Source organism: Drosophila simulans, chromosome 2R (assembly GCF_016746395.2).
Source record: "Drosophila simulans strain w501 chromosome 2R, Prin_Dsim_3.1, whole genome shotgun sequence".
NCBI lineage: Eukaryota > Metazoa > Arthropoda > Insecta > Diptera > Drosophilidae > Drosophila > Drosophila simulans.
The window spans coordinates 18,780,863-18,797,470 of record NC_052521.2 but is presented as its reverse complement, the minus strand read 5'-3'; the positions used below and the strand labels follow the sequence as shown (position 1 = coordinate 18,797,470).

Genomic DNA, 16,608 nt, shown 5'->3' with positions numbered 1-16,608 from the left:
CACAAATTTGTTTGTTTTGGTCTTTCGGCAAATTAAACCAATCTAAAAGTTATTTAAATAAGTCTAAAGTACACAAAACGATGTAATTGTCTAGCTCATTTAATTATTTCCAAGCAAATGCACAAATAAAAGCGGCGTGCCGAAAAACGACGTGCGACTGTAAGGAACGGTGGTAATTGGAACACTACGTTATTGCTTCTTAATTGTTTACAACTTTGTTGTGATTTCATAAACGAAAATACAGATAGGTTGAAAAATATTAAGAATTGAGTATATGATCTTTTACAAAATTTTTTCTGGATGCATAGGAAATATATTTGTCTGAAACCATTTCAACGTCGATTGAATTAACTATCGCCCGTGTACAGCATCTACATTACAAATTCTACAACTCCTGGATAGAAATAGTAGCTTTCTTAATCTATTCTTTCTATTTATTTTAATAGACACTTGAAAAAATGCGGTTAAATTAGGGCCAATGTTGCCAGGTCTTGCTGCAGTAGGTCTGCGGCCTGGCATCACGCTTGGCAATGAAGGCATTGCCGGATCGATTACATACGCAGTCTGGCAGCCCTCCATGCTTTAGCTCTGAAAATGTTGTGAAAAGAAAACGCTCTTTTCCCCATGATTTGCGTCCAATTCGGAAGTGCTAACTGTGCGGGCGAGATAGTGATAATGCCGATCGAGTGAGGACAAGACACTAAACGGGCGGAGCGACTGCGCTGCGATCGCCCCGCTTCAGCAATTGTGTGTGTGTATCATGGACAAGCTACGAAACAACAACAAGGAGAATGCACCCATTGAGTACCCCTACCCACAGACCCCCCGTCCCACCCACGCCGCCCCCTCCGACACGACCCCACTGGAAGCTGGCGAGGATGCGGAGAGCAACAAGAGCACACCCTACTTTACGCCCCTCGAGTACCTGCAGACGTCCTTCGAGTTCCCCTCGCCCACGGTGGAGGTTGGGGGCGGTGTTCCGGGCATTCCCGAGCACGAGGATCAGGAGGAGGAGGTCTTCACCCCCCGACAGTTCACCATTACCAGCCCCCATCCAGCAGCCCACTTCCACCATCCATCCAGCTCACAGTCTCCCACTTTAGGCCGCAAGTTCAAGAGGTTATCGCAGTATGACCGCCGATCCTGCTCGCCGCATATTACCACCTCCAGCGGCGAGGAGCGGCTCAGTGGCCGTGGCATCGACAAGGAGAACACCATGCCCAAGGGCGGGTCAGTCGATCAAGACATGGAGAACAGCTTGTACTTGTCGAAGAGCGAGCACAACTCACCCACCATCCTGTTTAAGGATGAGTCCTCCACGACGCCGGGACTGGAGGCCAGTCGCCTAAGCTACTCCCCGAAACTACTATCCTCCATCAACAACCTAAACGTTTCCGGTTCACCCTTGAACATTATTAACTCGGCCGGCTACAAGAATGGCAACTTCTTTCGCTTCCCGGAGATCGATCATGTCGTGCAGGATGCGCCCATGGATACAGGCTGTTTAGAGGAGGCTACACGCCGGGATCGTAGTCCTGCGTTGGCGGAGCCGCCGGAGCAGCAGCAACAAAAATCGGAGGGGCGAAAGAACCGCAAGAATAAAAATAATCTCACCATTCGAATCACGGACGTGCCCATAAAAAACTCGAGCCAGCCATCACCATTGCCCAAGCCCAAGACACCGACCATCAAGAGCACCAAGGAGAAGGCCCGCTCGCTGGACTCGGCTGCCAACGAATCGGAACTGTCAATCGTGGTGCACAACATAACCGAATCTCATGGAAGTTGCGATGACATGGAGACGGGACAGAGCAATCCATCGACAAGTGTTATTCACCATCACCATCTTCAACAGCCCGCATCTGCTATCCACTCAACATCGCTCTCGCGACTGGATAGTCATCTAAGCTTGGCCAACCAGAGACGAACGCCGCGCAGAAAGTCACCAGGAATCAACACCACTGACTGGCTTATGTACCACCGCAAGCAGAACCCATATCAGGTGCAACCGACACACTGCAGCACCACGACACAAAGCTCCTTGGACTCGGACGCCAGTTTAACCCCCAGTTTGGGGGACTTTGAACTGAAGTCCGCCTGCAGCGTGGACGGCGGCTCAAAGTTTGGAATAGGTGCAAGCCTAGCGCCGAGAAGCGCCCACAAGCACAATCAGTTACTGCACTCGTCCAGCACAAATTTAAAAACGCTTCCGGAGTGCCTTACCCTGGTGGAGTTCTCCTCCTCTGGCGGTGGTCCTAAGGAATCGCCTTTCAAGCAGAAGTCAATGGATCTGCCGATGCCGACACTCCAGGCAAAGACCACAGTGTCTACATCATCGATGAATCTCCTTCAGCGTCGGGGATCCAACCACAGTTTAACGCTCAACCTGCACAGCTCTTGTGGCAACCTAATGAACAGTGGACTAAGTCATTCCAACTACAGCCTGGGCTCAATACTCAACTCCAAGTCCAGCTGTAATTTGGATGCGGGGACCGCCAGCCAAATTCGTTCGGATCAATTGCCACAGTCACATCTACTGGGCAGCAGCCAGGGTAGTCGGCAGGGGTTGTTCAGGAGGCGGGGATCAAATCACAGCATCACCCTGAAGACGGGACACACTACAACATCGTGTGGAGATCTAAACTCCATGCAGCAGCTCCAACAGCAGCAGGCAATGCTAAGCGCGGAAAAGTACAACCGACTCAATATGCGAACCAATTCCACCGGCTCGGGATCGGGCTCTGGATCCAATGTACCTACTCCAAAACGAGGACTTTTGGAACGCCGTGGCTCCAATCAAAGCCTCACTCTCAACATGGGCAGCATACTGGGAGGAGCAGCAGGTACCGAGATCCAGATGACGGACATCGTGCAACCGAAAGTCACGGTTTGCAGTTGTGCTGCCGCCAACCAAGCCCCGCATCAGCGCAAATTCTTTAGCACTGAGAACTTAAACAGCAGCAAAGCAAATAGCCAAAAGTTCTTCGGGCAGGTATGTTTCGGATCCGCATCGGATTTGCAACCCAATCCTCAGCAGGATTCAGTGAGGGAAGATCAGGCCATTGGCGCGACGTGCACTTGCGCTGGCACCGTGCGCAACATTATGACGCGACCTCTGTCGCCACAAACGACTAGCGAGGAGTTCAAGATCTACCTGGCCAGCATACAGATGCTGCAGAGCGCCTCCAATCCGCTTAATCAGTTCGATCTTATCCGGCTGAACTACGTGTTCGATCACAGCTACCAGACGAATAGGAACATCATAGAGCAGCCGCCGGTGCTGGGCTCCAACGCGCGAGATGTGGAGACGCCCACGGATCTGGTGCCCCCGAGCTCGGAGGACAGTGAACTTCTCGCGTCCTACCAGACAGTGGTCAGTAGGATCGCGCAACCAATACCGGAACTGAAGGAAAACGAGCAGAAGAGAATCTTTCGGGATCTGCACAAGGAGTTCTGGGACCTGCCGCTCAATCACCAAGAGAAGCCCATGGTCTTCGGCTCGCAGACAAAAAATCGCTACAAGACTATCTTGCCAAATGAGAACTCTCGCGTTCTACTCGAATCCGAGTCCAGCGAGCTGATTAGCTTGCTGGGGGAAGTAAAACGGACCAGCTCCGTGACCGCCAGTGAGGACTTGCCCTACATAAATGCCAATTACATCAAGGTAATGGAACTCTGCCCAAATCGAATGAAAGTAATGTATATTTCCTTCATTTCAGGGACCCGACTACGTGTCGAAGTGCTATGTGGCCACGCAGGGTCCGTTGCCCAATACAATCTTCGAGTTCTGGCTCATGATCTACCAGAACACGCAGCGCTACATAAGACGGTGCGTGGATGGGGGCAGCAGCAGCAGTCCTCACGTTGACAGGGAGCAAATCCTGCAGCAGTACTTCCAGAAGATTGTCATGCTCACAAACTTCACGGAAGCGAACCGGCAGAAGTGCGCCGTCTACTTCCCCATCGAATTGAATGAGATCTTCGCGGTGGCCGCCAAGTGTGAAGTGTTTCAGCTGAGTGCGGCTGCCCGGGATTACTTCGATCGGTATTTAACGCCCACCTTTGTGCCGGACACTGTGGTGGCTTCCTCGGATGCGATCGAATATGAGTTAAGTGGCCGGCACATAGGCGTGGAGTCAGTGAAGGTGACGCTGGAAGGGGATCTGCTGGAGGCTTTGCCCGCCCAGGGAAGCTTCTTCCTCATTAAAAACGTTGGCATTGTGCGAAGAAATGGTTACTCGGTGAGGAAGCTGGTGCTGCTCTATTGCATTCGTGTGCCACAGAGTGCTAGCTACCACCTGCAGAAGATCTACTGCTACCACTATTGGTATCCGGACTGGCCGGATCATCACTCGCCTCGGGACATCAACACGCTGCTGGACACCTGCTTGCATGTACTCAACCTGGGAAAGTGTGAGTCGGAGTTTGACATCTACGATGACAGCAGGAGCGAGAGGAATGCCCACCTGGCGGCTCAGCGGCTGGAGATCTACCAGCAGGACATCTTCAATGCAGTCCAGCCGCTTCCCGTCATCCACTGCTCGGCTGGGATCGGGCGCACCGGTTGCTTCACGGCCATCCTGAATGCAGTGCGCCAGTTGCGGCAGTCGTTGGCCTACTCGCTGACAGGAATGCTCACCAAATCGCTGACTAGCAGCTCGACAGAGGAGTACCATAACCCAACGGACAGCGACAGCAGTTTTACTTGCAACACCATCCGGCACATCAGCCACATTCTGGATCATCGGGAGGCAGGGGCGGTTAAGACGCCGCCATCCTTTGACCGTCTGCCCAAGATGCCGGACATTTTCGTGGACGTCCTGGGCATCGTTTGTAATCTTCGCCTGCAGCGGGGCGGGATGGTCCAAAACTCGGAGCAGTATGAGCTCATCCATCGGGCCATTTGCCTCTATCTGAAACGCACACTGGCGTTGAGGCGATTTTAAAAGAGAGCGAAAACCAAGATCAACAACCTTTTGACGACAAAACGATGAAGATGAAGAACAAAACACCAATTTACTATTTGTAATCACAATTTTTATGGCCCTTATTTTAATGAAAGCGACCGCGACGGACAAGCAACATGTAAAACAAGAAACCATGGCTAAAAGAGTCTCGAAAATGGAATATGATGGCATTCTCAGAGGAGGATTGACGGAATGCTTTCAATGTTTGCTAAATATTACTATTACCACATATTCTACATATATATAAATGTTTATTAAGTGTTGGATGTATGTGTGTTAAATGTGTACATAAGTGTAAATGTTTCCGACTTTTGGTGTGAACTATGCTTAAACTAAAGTTAATTAACAATTATTATACCCTACCTTACCTTACCAAAACCATACCTTACCATAAAGATGCGCATCTATACATGACTCGCGACGTTCGTCGACGTCCCTCGGTGAGTTGTGCATCCTGCTTGGAGGCGGAGAAAGCTCAAACCTTTCTCAAGTCGGATCCTACCCTGGGTCCTTCTGACTAAACACCAATTTCTCCAATCCCAAGCGGGCAGCTCGACCGCCGGACGTGGACCAAAATACGGAAACGAGTTCATTTAAAACACAAGATAAAAATTCGATAAGTAACATGGAAACCCATAAATGAACATGTATTTACGTTTATGCAATGGAACTAGTCAAATAAAAATTAGAAACATTTTAAATGTAACCTTGATGTGTAATGTTCTTTACGTTTTTAAGTAAAGGGAAATTGTGGTGAGTTTCTTTTTTGGATTTAATATAAAATTCTCGAGTACTCAAAATTAAATTTTTCAATTTGAGTGTAATTAAAATAAATGTATTTATTTTATATTTAAAATTTCAGCTCTTGTTTTATAATTATTATGGTTTATGGTAATCCTCTTTTTTATTGATTAAAATTGGCATTTTAGCCCTTGTCAATGCATTCAAATTCAACCTCAACTATTTTACGACGAAAAGCACTTATGCAGCACCATCTAAGGGTTAAACGCCTCAAACAGCTGATTTCGACGAGCAAAGTTCAGTGTTTTCAGATTCAGGTTTTCTGATTGCCGATTAATTGCTGTTAAGGTAACCCGTAACGGGCTGATTTCACAATGCTTCTTCGTCCGTGTGGAAGACTAATCTTTACCAGGTTTTGCAGCAGCATGAAGGTATTGTGTGCACTTCCAAATCGTAACAAAATTCTTTAATTGCTTGTTTTTAGGTGAAAGTGCCAGTAAAACAAGGCGTTTTGGTGGGCCGGCAGAAGAAGCTGGTCAATGGATTGGAGTACAACAGTTTTCTGGGTGTTCCCTACGCGGAACCACCAGTGGGAGAGCTTCGCTTCCGCGTAAGTTTATGATAATCTTCGAGATGCACATGTGACTAATTTCGTACCTGGAATGCCAGAGCCCGCGGCCTTTGGAGCGCTTTAAAGAGCAGGAGCTGGACTGCAGCAAGGAGGGCAACGTGTCTTACCAGCGAGATCCGTTTACTTTGGAGGTGGCCGGCTCCGAGAACTGCCTCTTCCTTAATGTATATGCACCTAAAGTCAAAAGTACGGGGCCTCCTTTACCCGTCATGGTCTGGATTCATGGTGGAGGCTTCTTCTTCGGCAACGGCAACAGTGACTTGTGAATTTCCCAGAGCTGCATATTTTCACATTTCCATAACTAATGGCACTCACCCCCTTGCAGCCACTTTCCCGCCAAGCTCATGGAGCAGGATGTCATTGTGGTCACCCTGAATTACCGACTTGGAGCGTTTGGTTTCCTTAGCCTGCCCGAGGAGGGAATACACGGCAACATGGGACTTAAGGATCAACGTCTGGCCCTCGAATGGGTGCAGGAGAACATATCCAACTTCAATGGCGATCCAAATAACGTAACCCTCTTCGGTGAGAGTGCGGGTGGTTCTTCAGTACATCTGCACACTTTTGCCCGGCATGCCAACCGACTATTCCACAAGGCTATCATGCAGAGTGGAACAGCAAACATGGAGTGGGTTTTCCAGAACGAGGCACCTGCCAAGACCCGACGTCTGGCCGAAATTCTGGGTGGTGGTGATTTTGGCGGCGACACCAAAGCACTTTTGACCTTCCTGCAGTCAGAGAAGGCAACACCCACTGCCATTTTGGCTAACACATTGAAGGTCTTAAGCCCCGATGAACGACGACGTCACCTGCCATTTGCCTTCAAGCCAGTAGTGGAGGACAGCAGCAGTCCGGACAGCTTTCTTGAGCAGGACATCATGGAGCTGATGCACAAAAAGGACTGCCTTGGCAGCATGCCAGTGATCATGGGTTACAACTCCGCCGAGGGCTTGGCCATTGTGGTGAAGGCGAAGCAAAAACTGGAGGCCTACGATGATGACTTGGCCAGGTTAGTTCCCCGCAATCTGGTGCTAGATCCACAGGCTCCAGAGGCGCAGGAAGCTGCTTCCGACATACGAGCCTTCTTCTTCAACGGGCAGGCGCTGTCCAAGGAAAACATGGATAACCTTGTGGACCTGTTCTCCGACTATCACTTCAGCATGGATCTGCAGCGCGCCGTGGAGATTCACGCTAGCTGCCAAACGCAGTCTCCTCTGTACTTCTATCGCTTGGACTATGTGGGCGGTCGTAATCTGTACAAGAAGATCTTCCAGAACGAGGACCTGCGTGGAGTGGCTCATGCCGATGATATTTGCTACTTGTTCCAGATGGCGGGTGACGAGACCGAGATGAACAAGGATGACTTGATGGTCACGGAACGGCTATGTGAAATGTGGGCGAACTTCGCGCGCGATGGAAAACCTTCGCGCATTTGGAAGCCAGTCAAGAAGCCAAAGGATGGCGAGCCCATCAAGCTGGACTGCCTGTTAATCGATCGGGAGCTGAAGATGTGCAGCAATCCGGATGGCGAAAGAAGGGACTTTTGGAGGAGCATGTACCGGAGATACAGGAGCGAAAGCTTCGAAGCTGTGAGAGCTAAACTTTAACTCATTATTACTAAGATAAACTAAATAAAGCAATACTCCCTCGGTTTCCAACATTTTCCCCAGGTTTGGAATTTGGTTAAATTAAGTTGTATTTTTTACATAGAACTTTAATTTGAAAACATACTTTTTCAAAATAATTTGGTATATTTTGTATTTAAATAGTTTTCAGACCAGTACGGTATATTTTATCAATATTCATAATGTTGGTATATTTCCGCAGACCAGCGGCGGTCACACCACACTAAATGCAATAAACAAATTTCTAACTTATTTTGCAACAAATGCAAAAACTGAGAATCTAGCTGGATACGGTCGCGTGGGAACTGCAAGGATACGCGCAGGACGTGTGGACGCGGGACAAGTCAGGTGCCAACATGTTGGTCAAGTGCGGCATCGGATTCGGGTCACTCTGGCCACTGGCCATGATGGTGGCATTTTCCACTGCCTACAAAAACGGTGAGTGCGTGCATCCTTCTGTTCAGCGCATGCTAATAACCGTTGTTCCATTGCCCAGTTCGTCTTCAGGACAACATGTGCTCGGACAAACTGTTCTACACGCTGGCCAAGCCGTTCCGTGGCGACCCGACTGTGCGGCTGGAGTTCGAGGACACCTCCGGTGCGATCGTGACGCAGATGTGGAATTTGACACTGCCCCACGGCCATACGGCCAACAAGATTAAGTACGATTGCCAGTTTAGGGTCGTGACCAGCGAGCGACCGCGACGCGGCATTTACACCATCATTACGCGGCTTAAGTTTCGGCGCGACCCTGTTTCCAAGGAGTGCATCGACTACATTCAGTTCACCAGCGGCAATCGCTCGCCCAGCGAACGCATTTGCACCGACATCTCCATTGATGGCCCGGCCGGACGTCTGATCTTCGATCAGCGTGACCGCGACGTCAACGTGCACATCTTTATCGATCGATCGCGTCATATACTGGGTGATCCCCTGGAGCTGCGCATGGTGCTTACGGCACACTCGGAGTGCCAGTTTAATGGTGACTTCCTTTGCGAGCCCAACGACCAGTACTCGTGCATTTCGCGTCACTTTGTGCGGGACAATATCACCAACTGCCTGTATCCGTGCCGCGACGAGGGCACCTGCTTTCATGACGCCATTGTGCCGGAGATCGATACGGCCAATGTGGCTATATCGGCGCTGACCTCGCTCATCTTTACCATGGTGGGCGTGGGCTTCTGTGTGTGGATCTGCTGGAAGTATTGGAACTGCATTACGGTGCAGCAGCGAGCGCACGAAGCCTCCGCTGCCCGCTTCCATCAGCGTCGAGTCAGAGTGAGTATAGCGTACTTCAAGGATAAGTCTCCATGCACAACTAATGCCCAACCACATTTCCAGTCGGATGTGCCCACCATTGAGCTGCCACCATCGGTGCACTACGATGATAGCGTCTTGCACGAGCACGATACCCAGCAGCAACAGCAACCCGCCACGCCAAAGGATCTACCGCCCAGCTATGAGTCCCTGTTCCCGGAAAGATAAAGATCAGTGACGGGTGTCGCTCCGCTTTGTGCCAGATCAGCAAGTACTTGGTATCGCACACTTGTTGTATTAGTCCTATTAGGTAATTGAATCTCTATCTGAACCGTTCAGCAATCCATGTAAATATGTTAGGACTGATTTTATGTTTTGAGATTAGCATTAGCGATCAAACATCTTTCTCGATGTGTTCACTTTGAACCAAATTCCAGAAAACACTCCCCGAGAATTTCCACAGTTTTACTGTTGTACATATGTATAAGTTTTATATTGTTCCACTCTCCGTATTATTTGAGTAACTGTATTGTAACTGTATTGTTAAAAGCGCCCTTTTGGCGAATGCAAATTGTTTACTCACTGATGAAATCTCACTGGTATTACCGTACTCAATGAAATTATATCAATTATTTACCTAAGCATCAATTATTTATAAGCAAAAGCAAAAGCGAAAGCCACACAGTACTAGTCTCTGTATTAGCTAGCGTAAATATTCCAAGGGCCAGCCAGGACTGGGCCGAGCATTCCACATAGTTGTACCTGTTTCTGTACTGCATAGATATGTATATGTTATGTATTTGTACGCATAGAATACCACGCGCTTGTAGATGTCTTTGTTGTGTGCTGGCCGAAAGTGTCAATTGTTCAATTTCGAGTATAAGATGTAGGCGCACACGCTCACAAGATAATGTACGAACTACAGTATTTACTCCACACATGTAACTGCAATGTAACTGAAAGTTCGGGCTGGTGGTCAGTAGGTCTTAAGCCAATTAACTCATATGTATACACACGCAACTCACTCAAATACGTATATTAACTGATAAATAAACCAACTAAATCTCAGCAGAGCGTGGCGAAAGTGCGGCTGGGAATTACCCCACTCTTCGCTGAGCATCCCCAGTTGCAGGGTGGCGGTTTCATCACATGGTGACACACATCGTGAATCAGCACGTGCCTTATCCAATAACCTGTCGAACCGGCAAACCGATCCCCCGCACCACCAACTCATCTGCCCAGCAATCGGCGTTTGGTCACGACTAGAGGAACTGCGTTACTGCCACTGCGTCATATCGTGGGCTAATCAATGCTGGTCCGCTTACTGCTCCGAATTAGATTTGCCTTTGTTACCAACCATGTATGTATGTACATCATCGTGGATGGATCGCGTTGGATGCGGCACGTGCTGGGGTCGCCTGGTCGTTGACTCGTCACAATTGACCAAACTGGTTATTGCCATCGTAGCTGCGAGACAATTTGCTGACCAATCTGTGCCCCCGTTCAATGTCGGCCCACAATTGTCCAATTGCCTTGGAGTCGCAGTATGCCATTCAATTAGCGAATGTGCAGCCCTCTTGGCAACCGGTAGCTGCTCCACGGATACATCTCTATATATAACGCCCAGGTGCCAATTATAACACGCACACAAAAGAGCCGAGCAGCTCGATCGATCGATCGCTCGCTCTATTCATCAAGTTCAGGGTCGAACTCAAATCACTCCGTCGCTCATAGATTGGCCTTAATTCGTGTCAAGCACCCTGATAAGGAGTTTGACCGCTCCACCATCCATCCATCACCCGAATCGCGGACCCCTGGGGGATCCTAGAAATTTCACTCCATCTTCTTCTGACGCCTCCACTTGGTCGGATCGCGAAATTCACACAGCGTGTTAGCACCTCGCAGAGGGGCGTGTAGGTGTGAGTTCACGCCCAAAAATAACCCTAAGCAGAGCAGAGCAGAGCGTTCTTTGGGCCACTTTCGCAGTTCTTAAAAGCCTGCTTAAGCTTTAAAAATAACTAAGGTAACTAAGGATCTGCGAACTGAGGTGCGGCTCATACCTTAACCGATATTCGTGATGTTCTTAAAGGTGAAAAGGCAACATTTGTTAATTTAAGCGCGCATGTAAGACCTACACACAAAGGGCATAAACAACCAACATTGATTATAATTTATTAGCTTTTCTTATCACATTTTCCTTATCAGCGACACATTGTCACTTCTTTAACATTGATAATTTTACAGCCCACAATGATATTTTGCATAAACTGCGCAGCAAGAAGATTATTTTCGTATAGCAGGATCAATATTTAGTAACTCTGGATATGCAAATTTTATATTAATTTTAAAATTCAATGGATTTCTCATTTATTACTCATGCGCGGTTACTAGCCGAAATAGTAATAAAATCATTATAAAATGAAACTTTGCTTCTTTGCATAAAGTTTGTATGAAACCATCCTAGTCGGAGAACCCGAACGGAACCACGTTCTAATCATTCATGGGCTTGGCGGTGGCAACGGAGCTAGCACCTCTGCCTCCAGAACGCATTGTTTGATGTTTTGGCCAGCAATTATATACGTTGCTCTAACCAGTTCCGCCAATCGCTGGAATCACTACTACACTTTCTCGCCCGGCGGAGAGCGCGTGACTCATACGCACGGGGGGCCACACAAAGACGCTGGCAGCGATGGAACCAACAGCAGCAAGAGCAGCTCCGGCTAAAAGCTGTCGGCATGGCGAGCGACGCGCTCAGTCTGCGACACACAGTTGAAGCTGAAAGATCGATTCGATACGGCGGTCAGTCCGCATCCGCATCCAAGTCAAGTCCAAGTCCAAGTCAAGCCCAAGCCCGCCTCCGTTCCCAATTGCCCGGTGCAGTTCTCAGTGAAGTGAACGATTTATGGAAATTCATTGATTGCAATTCAAGCCGACAAGTGTGTGAACCAAAAACAAACAACATTCCGAGTTACCTGAGCAGCAGTAGCAACAGCCGGATCCATACAATGTGGCCCATTATGATAGGTGAGTCTGGGACAGGCCTTCTCTGGATATATACCTATATACCTATGTATATATCTATGCATTAGCATATGCTAATTATGCGAACGTGAACTTCCACAAACTCTAGCTGATTGCAAGTACCTACACATACCGATAATGCTCAATAGCAGGGAATGTTTGTGTGGGAAAGGTATTCCTCATAGTACGACCAATTATCCCATAGAACTAGTCGTTCTAAGCTATGCTTAAAATAAAAAAAAAAACAGGAAATATCACTACTGATTGCTTAATTCATTCTTGGCGTAACTGGTGACGGTTTGCCTGGCATTAAAGCCTCATAAATATTATTAAACGGTCGATTATGATTAATGGATTGCCCCTCCAAACAAACACAATCGAGACTTGATTGAGCAGCTGTTTATTAGTTTCAGTACAAAGATATAGTTTCCGAACAGCAACTGAGCTTCTACAAGCCATAAAACAATTTTCTTTATAGCTATTAAGCTAGTATTATCACACGCAATTACCATTATAGCCTGTGGCGTCTGTTTGAGGAACTTCTGGCGTCAAGACCATATCATCTTGGGCCTCCATCCAGACGTCGTAAACCAGTTAACGATGTCTTTACGATCCCCTCATCTGCTAAGCCCGTTAGATAAGATGTGATAGCCGGCATTAACCGACATGTGATCGCCCCATAAATATCACCCAAGCGAATCAAAGCAAAAGCCCCTCGTTCCGTTGACATTTCACTAAAGTGGGACTTTTAAAGGGGAGGAGCCTGCGGTTACTCGACCTGCAATTTTCCCGCAAGTTATGAAAACCGGTTAAACCAAAGTCACTGGCAAGCCCCAAATGCTAATGATAAACGGCGTTATTATGGTGGGGCGATGTACTCTACTCCCAACTAAGCCACCCAACTCGGGCATAATGGCAACCACTCACGGAAATTCCCGAAATTCGATTTCTTGAGCGAAAAGCGGGTTCAAGGCGCTTGTATACATTAGCCGAGCGAGCACATGGCATGCGGGCCAAACAATACCAATGTGGATACCATATACCATATCCCATGTCCAATGGTCCGTTTGCACAGGTGCCACCGCAGCAGTGAAGTGGTATTGCTGACGTTGACTCCAGCACGTTTTGCCATTAGTGGCTAATTAGAATTTAATTGCTAATATTTTGTTGTGCCCGCTTGTTTTTCCACTTCCACTGGGTTCGTTTTGTTTGGCGTTCCAATGGTGTTTGCATGCGTTCCTTTGCCGCCACCTTATCACCACGAACTCGACACTCTATAAATAAGCGAACCCACCCGATCCACCAGCGCCAATTATCCGCTGTTGACTGGAAACTCTCCCCCAAGAATAACCCGCAGTCAAACATTAGCTTTGGCAGTTATTTTTAGCGGCCACATATCAAGTGCTTTAATCTAGTTTGCGGTGCTTGCAGAAGTGGAGCAGGGTTGTCCAGGTCTGCTCCTAATTACCTGGTTACATATTCAGTTAGCTCCGGAGATGCCTTTCGGTCTTATCAGCGTGGAAAATATTTGTTTTCGACTAGCAGAAAGATTCCACATCTGTGTTTTCACACATGACCATTTGGTCTAGAATCAAGACTCTAGATGAATCCAAATGTTGTCAGAAATTAGCACGACGATTCCATTCAGCTAATTTTTTTCCAGACCGGAGTTTCCAACGACTTTCTCGACCCTAATAAAAGAAGATCAAGTGCTTTGAGAGATGAGGTGGTACTGCAATTCATTCACCCACCTTTCGTATCTATTAAGCAATTACATTTTTTGGCTAGACAACGGGGCGTATGAATAATCTCATAGTCAGTTGCGCAACTTTCCCCTGGACAGACACTACAAAAATTGCTCATGGAATTGACCAGCTGTCGCTCTCACCGAGACTCGTCACATTTCCAACCTAGGTCAACGATTTCGTACGACCGAAATTTCATCAGCTGGGTGGTGAAATTGATAGCGAAGTGATGGGCGCGCAATCAGGTAATTACACGCAATTGACAGGCGTTGTAAAGATACTTGGTCTCAAAATAAAGATGGTGTGCCGTGTGCGACTCCAGCCATCCATCCCGTTCCAAGAGCGAACGCACCTTCGATGGTGAAATATGGCCGCCGCCAAAGAAGTGTGCAAACTTGGTTGCCAACTCATCGAATGGGCTTTAAATGAGATAGCCATGTTTTATTGGCGGCAGCTTAACGGGCTTTTATGGTGTTTGTGTTTGTGATGGGTGCGTCAAAATATTTTGCAAACCGCAACCAGGAAGATAATGCCCGCGCATTGTGGGCGGACTAACACCTACCCCACTAGCCGCAGTAACTAGAGATCTTCTCCAGCCGTATCAGGGCTGGAGATATACCCAAAAGCCGTCACAGACACCGGGTCGTCATTGAGGGCCTTATCGTCAAGTGGCTTTTGGCCGTAAACCTAGTCGCCCGATTGGCTGAGATTATTTAGCGATCCATTTACGGGGGGAAACACCCTGCTGGCACTGGTTATATTTAGATTCCTTATCAGTCGCCGATGAAGATGTTTGACTTGATCACTCCCACCTGGAGGAAGATCCGTTCGTTCGCACGCCGCAGAGTGGCGATGATAAGCTATCAGTGAGCTCACCGCTCTGTCTTGATTTCCTGATACCATAATATCGCTAATACAGCTCGTCCGCTTCGCTCCGTTCCCCTCCCTGCCGCCCTCTTTCCGATTCAATTCGATTCGATTCGTTTCGGTGCGGTTTGGTTTGGTTCGGCGTGGCCGTTTTGTCTCCTTTCAGTTATCATCGCCAGCTCGTGCTGCGTAGACGGCCAGTCCTATCTCTTCAGCCTGGAGAACGTTCTCAACGAGTCCGCCCGCCCACTGCCCTACAACCTGACGAACGCCAACGGAACCGCCGAGGTGGAATTGTTTCCCGACACCATCTCGAACAACACGCGGATTATTGTCTACAAGAACAGTGAGTATCTGAAGGATGCAAAATGCAGCTAGAAAAAGATACTTTGAGTAAATGGTTCTATTTAGAATCTTATATAGTGATCCTTGAAGTAATGTATTTATAATCATTTCTATTTCACTTAGACTGTCAAAAAAGAATCATCCACTTATTTTTAGAGTCTTATCAGTGTTAAAGAATAAATTAAAGTGATTTATATCGATAAGGTTTGCTACAAAACGTCACTGATTACTTTGGTAGTAGAATTGACTTGAGAAAAGTACAAAGTAAAAGTAAACGAGATAGATTGAGCAGGCCATTTCAACTGCCATAAACATTTGTAACCCTTGTAACACTCGCCCACCGGTAATATCTTAATTTCAGTGGACCCTTGAAACCGACAATCAACAACAATTCCCGTCTAATTACTATATACCCGCCACTGGGGTTAGCCCCTATCAATGGGCCATTTAAGCCATTAGCGTAGTTCGATGACGCGACAGTATTGCGAATCGAGCAGTTTCGTCATAAAGTTTATAGCACAGACCCACAATTCGTGACTAGAAGCACAACACCACCAACTGATAACTTGATGTCCGCCGGTAAACTTTGCTGCTGGGATGAAATTCTAGCCATTCTAGTTATTTCCATGTAGAGTCAGAGTCTGGGCCTCCAATTAGAGTGGGGAGATTTGTCTATGTTTTGGCTGCAATATGAACCCTATACTAGTCACGATCCCAACTAATTAATACCTAATACTTTCAGCTGTCGTCGAATCGCCCAACGATCTGTCCCAGACGGCGATGGATGTGATCACTATTGTGTGGTATGTGGCCACGTTCCTGGCCCTGGCCGCCTTCTTCATGCTGATGGCCTGTTCGGATCGCAGATGCCGCGACATGAGGCGTCGTCCCGCCGGAGGTCAGTCCACCGAGGGTCTGCGGGCACCACCCACGCCCTCGCCCTCCTACAGCGAGTTTGCGCCTCCCAGCTACGATACGGTGATCAAGATGCAGCACGCGGCCAAGACGAGCGTGTTTGTGATACCGTTCAGCAACAAGGCCGGTGAACTGGGTGCTCCACCGTCGGGTACGCCGCCCCCAACTTCCAACCCATTGCCAGCCGCAGTCACCTGCGATGTGATCATCGTCAATGAACTGCAGAAGTCCGCTGACTAACCAACCGATAAGCCGACGGTGGATCCCTGGATCCGGCCTTCCTATTCCGACTCTGTGATATTTGCTGTTTATGGCAAAGGGCCAAGTATTAGATGTCGTAAGATCCCCACAAAAAGACTGACAATGAAAGATATCTGTGTGCGCATATGCATTCAAATGCCAGTTCAACTGAAAGTAGATGATTAAGTAATTAAGTCAAATAAATCATAGCCATATCGTAAATGATTCATCCAACGGGATGTGTGCTCCATGTT

General features: G+C 47.9%; 4 protein-coding genes across 4 annotated transcripts; all 4 read left to right on the top strand.

Annotated features, from left to right (window-relative positions):
• The first annotated feature begins 510 nt into the window (after positions 1–510).
• LOC6735590 lies at positions 511–5,673 on the top strand. Its single transcript, XM_002082474.4, has 2 exons — positions 511–3,664; positions 3,720–5,673. Exons 1-2 carry the CDS (start codon positions 761–763, stop codon positions 4,944–4,946), a joined length of 4,131 nt encoding a protein of 1,376 aa, XP_002082510.1. The 5' UTR covers positions 511–760; the 3' UTR covers positions 4,947–5,673.
• Positions 5,674–5,978: 305 nt separating this feature from the next.
• On the top strand, positions 5,979–7,999 carry LOC6735589 (juvenile hormone esterase). Its single transcript, XM_002082473.4, has 4 exons — positions 5,979–6,139; positions 6,193–6,318; positions 6,378–6,601; positions 6,665–7,999. The coding sequence occupies exons 1-4, from the start codon at positions 6,083–6,085 to the stop codon at positions 7,944–7,946; spliced, it is 1,689 nt and encodes a 562-aa protein (XP_002082509.1). The 5' UTR covers positions 5,979–6,082; the 3' UTR covers positions 7,947–7,999.
• Positions 8,000–8,147: 148 nt separating this feature from the next.
• LOC6735588 lies at positions 8,148–10,289 on the top strand. Its single transcript, XM_002082472.4, has 3 exons — positions 8,148–8,402; positions 8,461–9,242; positions 9,306–10,289. Exons 1-3 carry the CDS (start codon positions 8,321–8,323, stop codon positions 9,447–9,449), a joined length of 1,008 nt encoding a protein of 335 aa, XP_002082508.1. The 5' UTR covers positions 8,148–8,320; the 3' UTR covers positions 9,450–10,289.
• Positions 10,290–11,879: 1,590 nt separating this feature from the next.
• On the top strand, positions 11,880–16,576 carry LOC6735587. Its single transcript, XM_016181417.3, has 3 exons — positions 11,880–12,245; positions 15,021–15,200; positions 15,942–16,576. Exons 1-3 carry the CDS (start codon positions 11,957–11,959, stop codon positions 16,352–16,354), a joined length of 882 nt encoding a protein of 293 aa, XP_016028949.1. The 5' UTR covers positions 11,880–11,956; the 3' UTR covers positions 16,355–16,576.
• Positions 16,577–16,608: the final 32 nt, after the last annotated feature.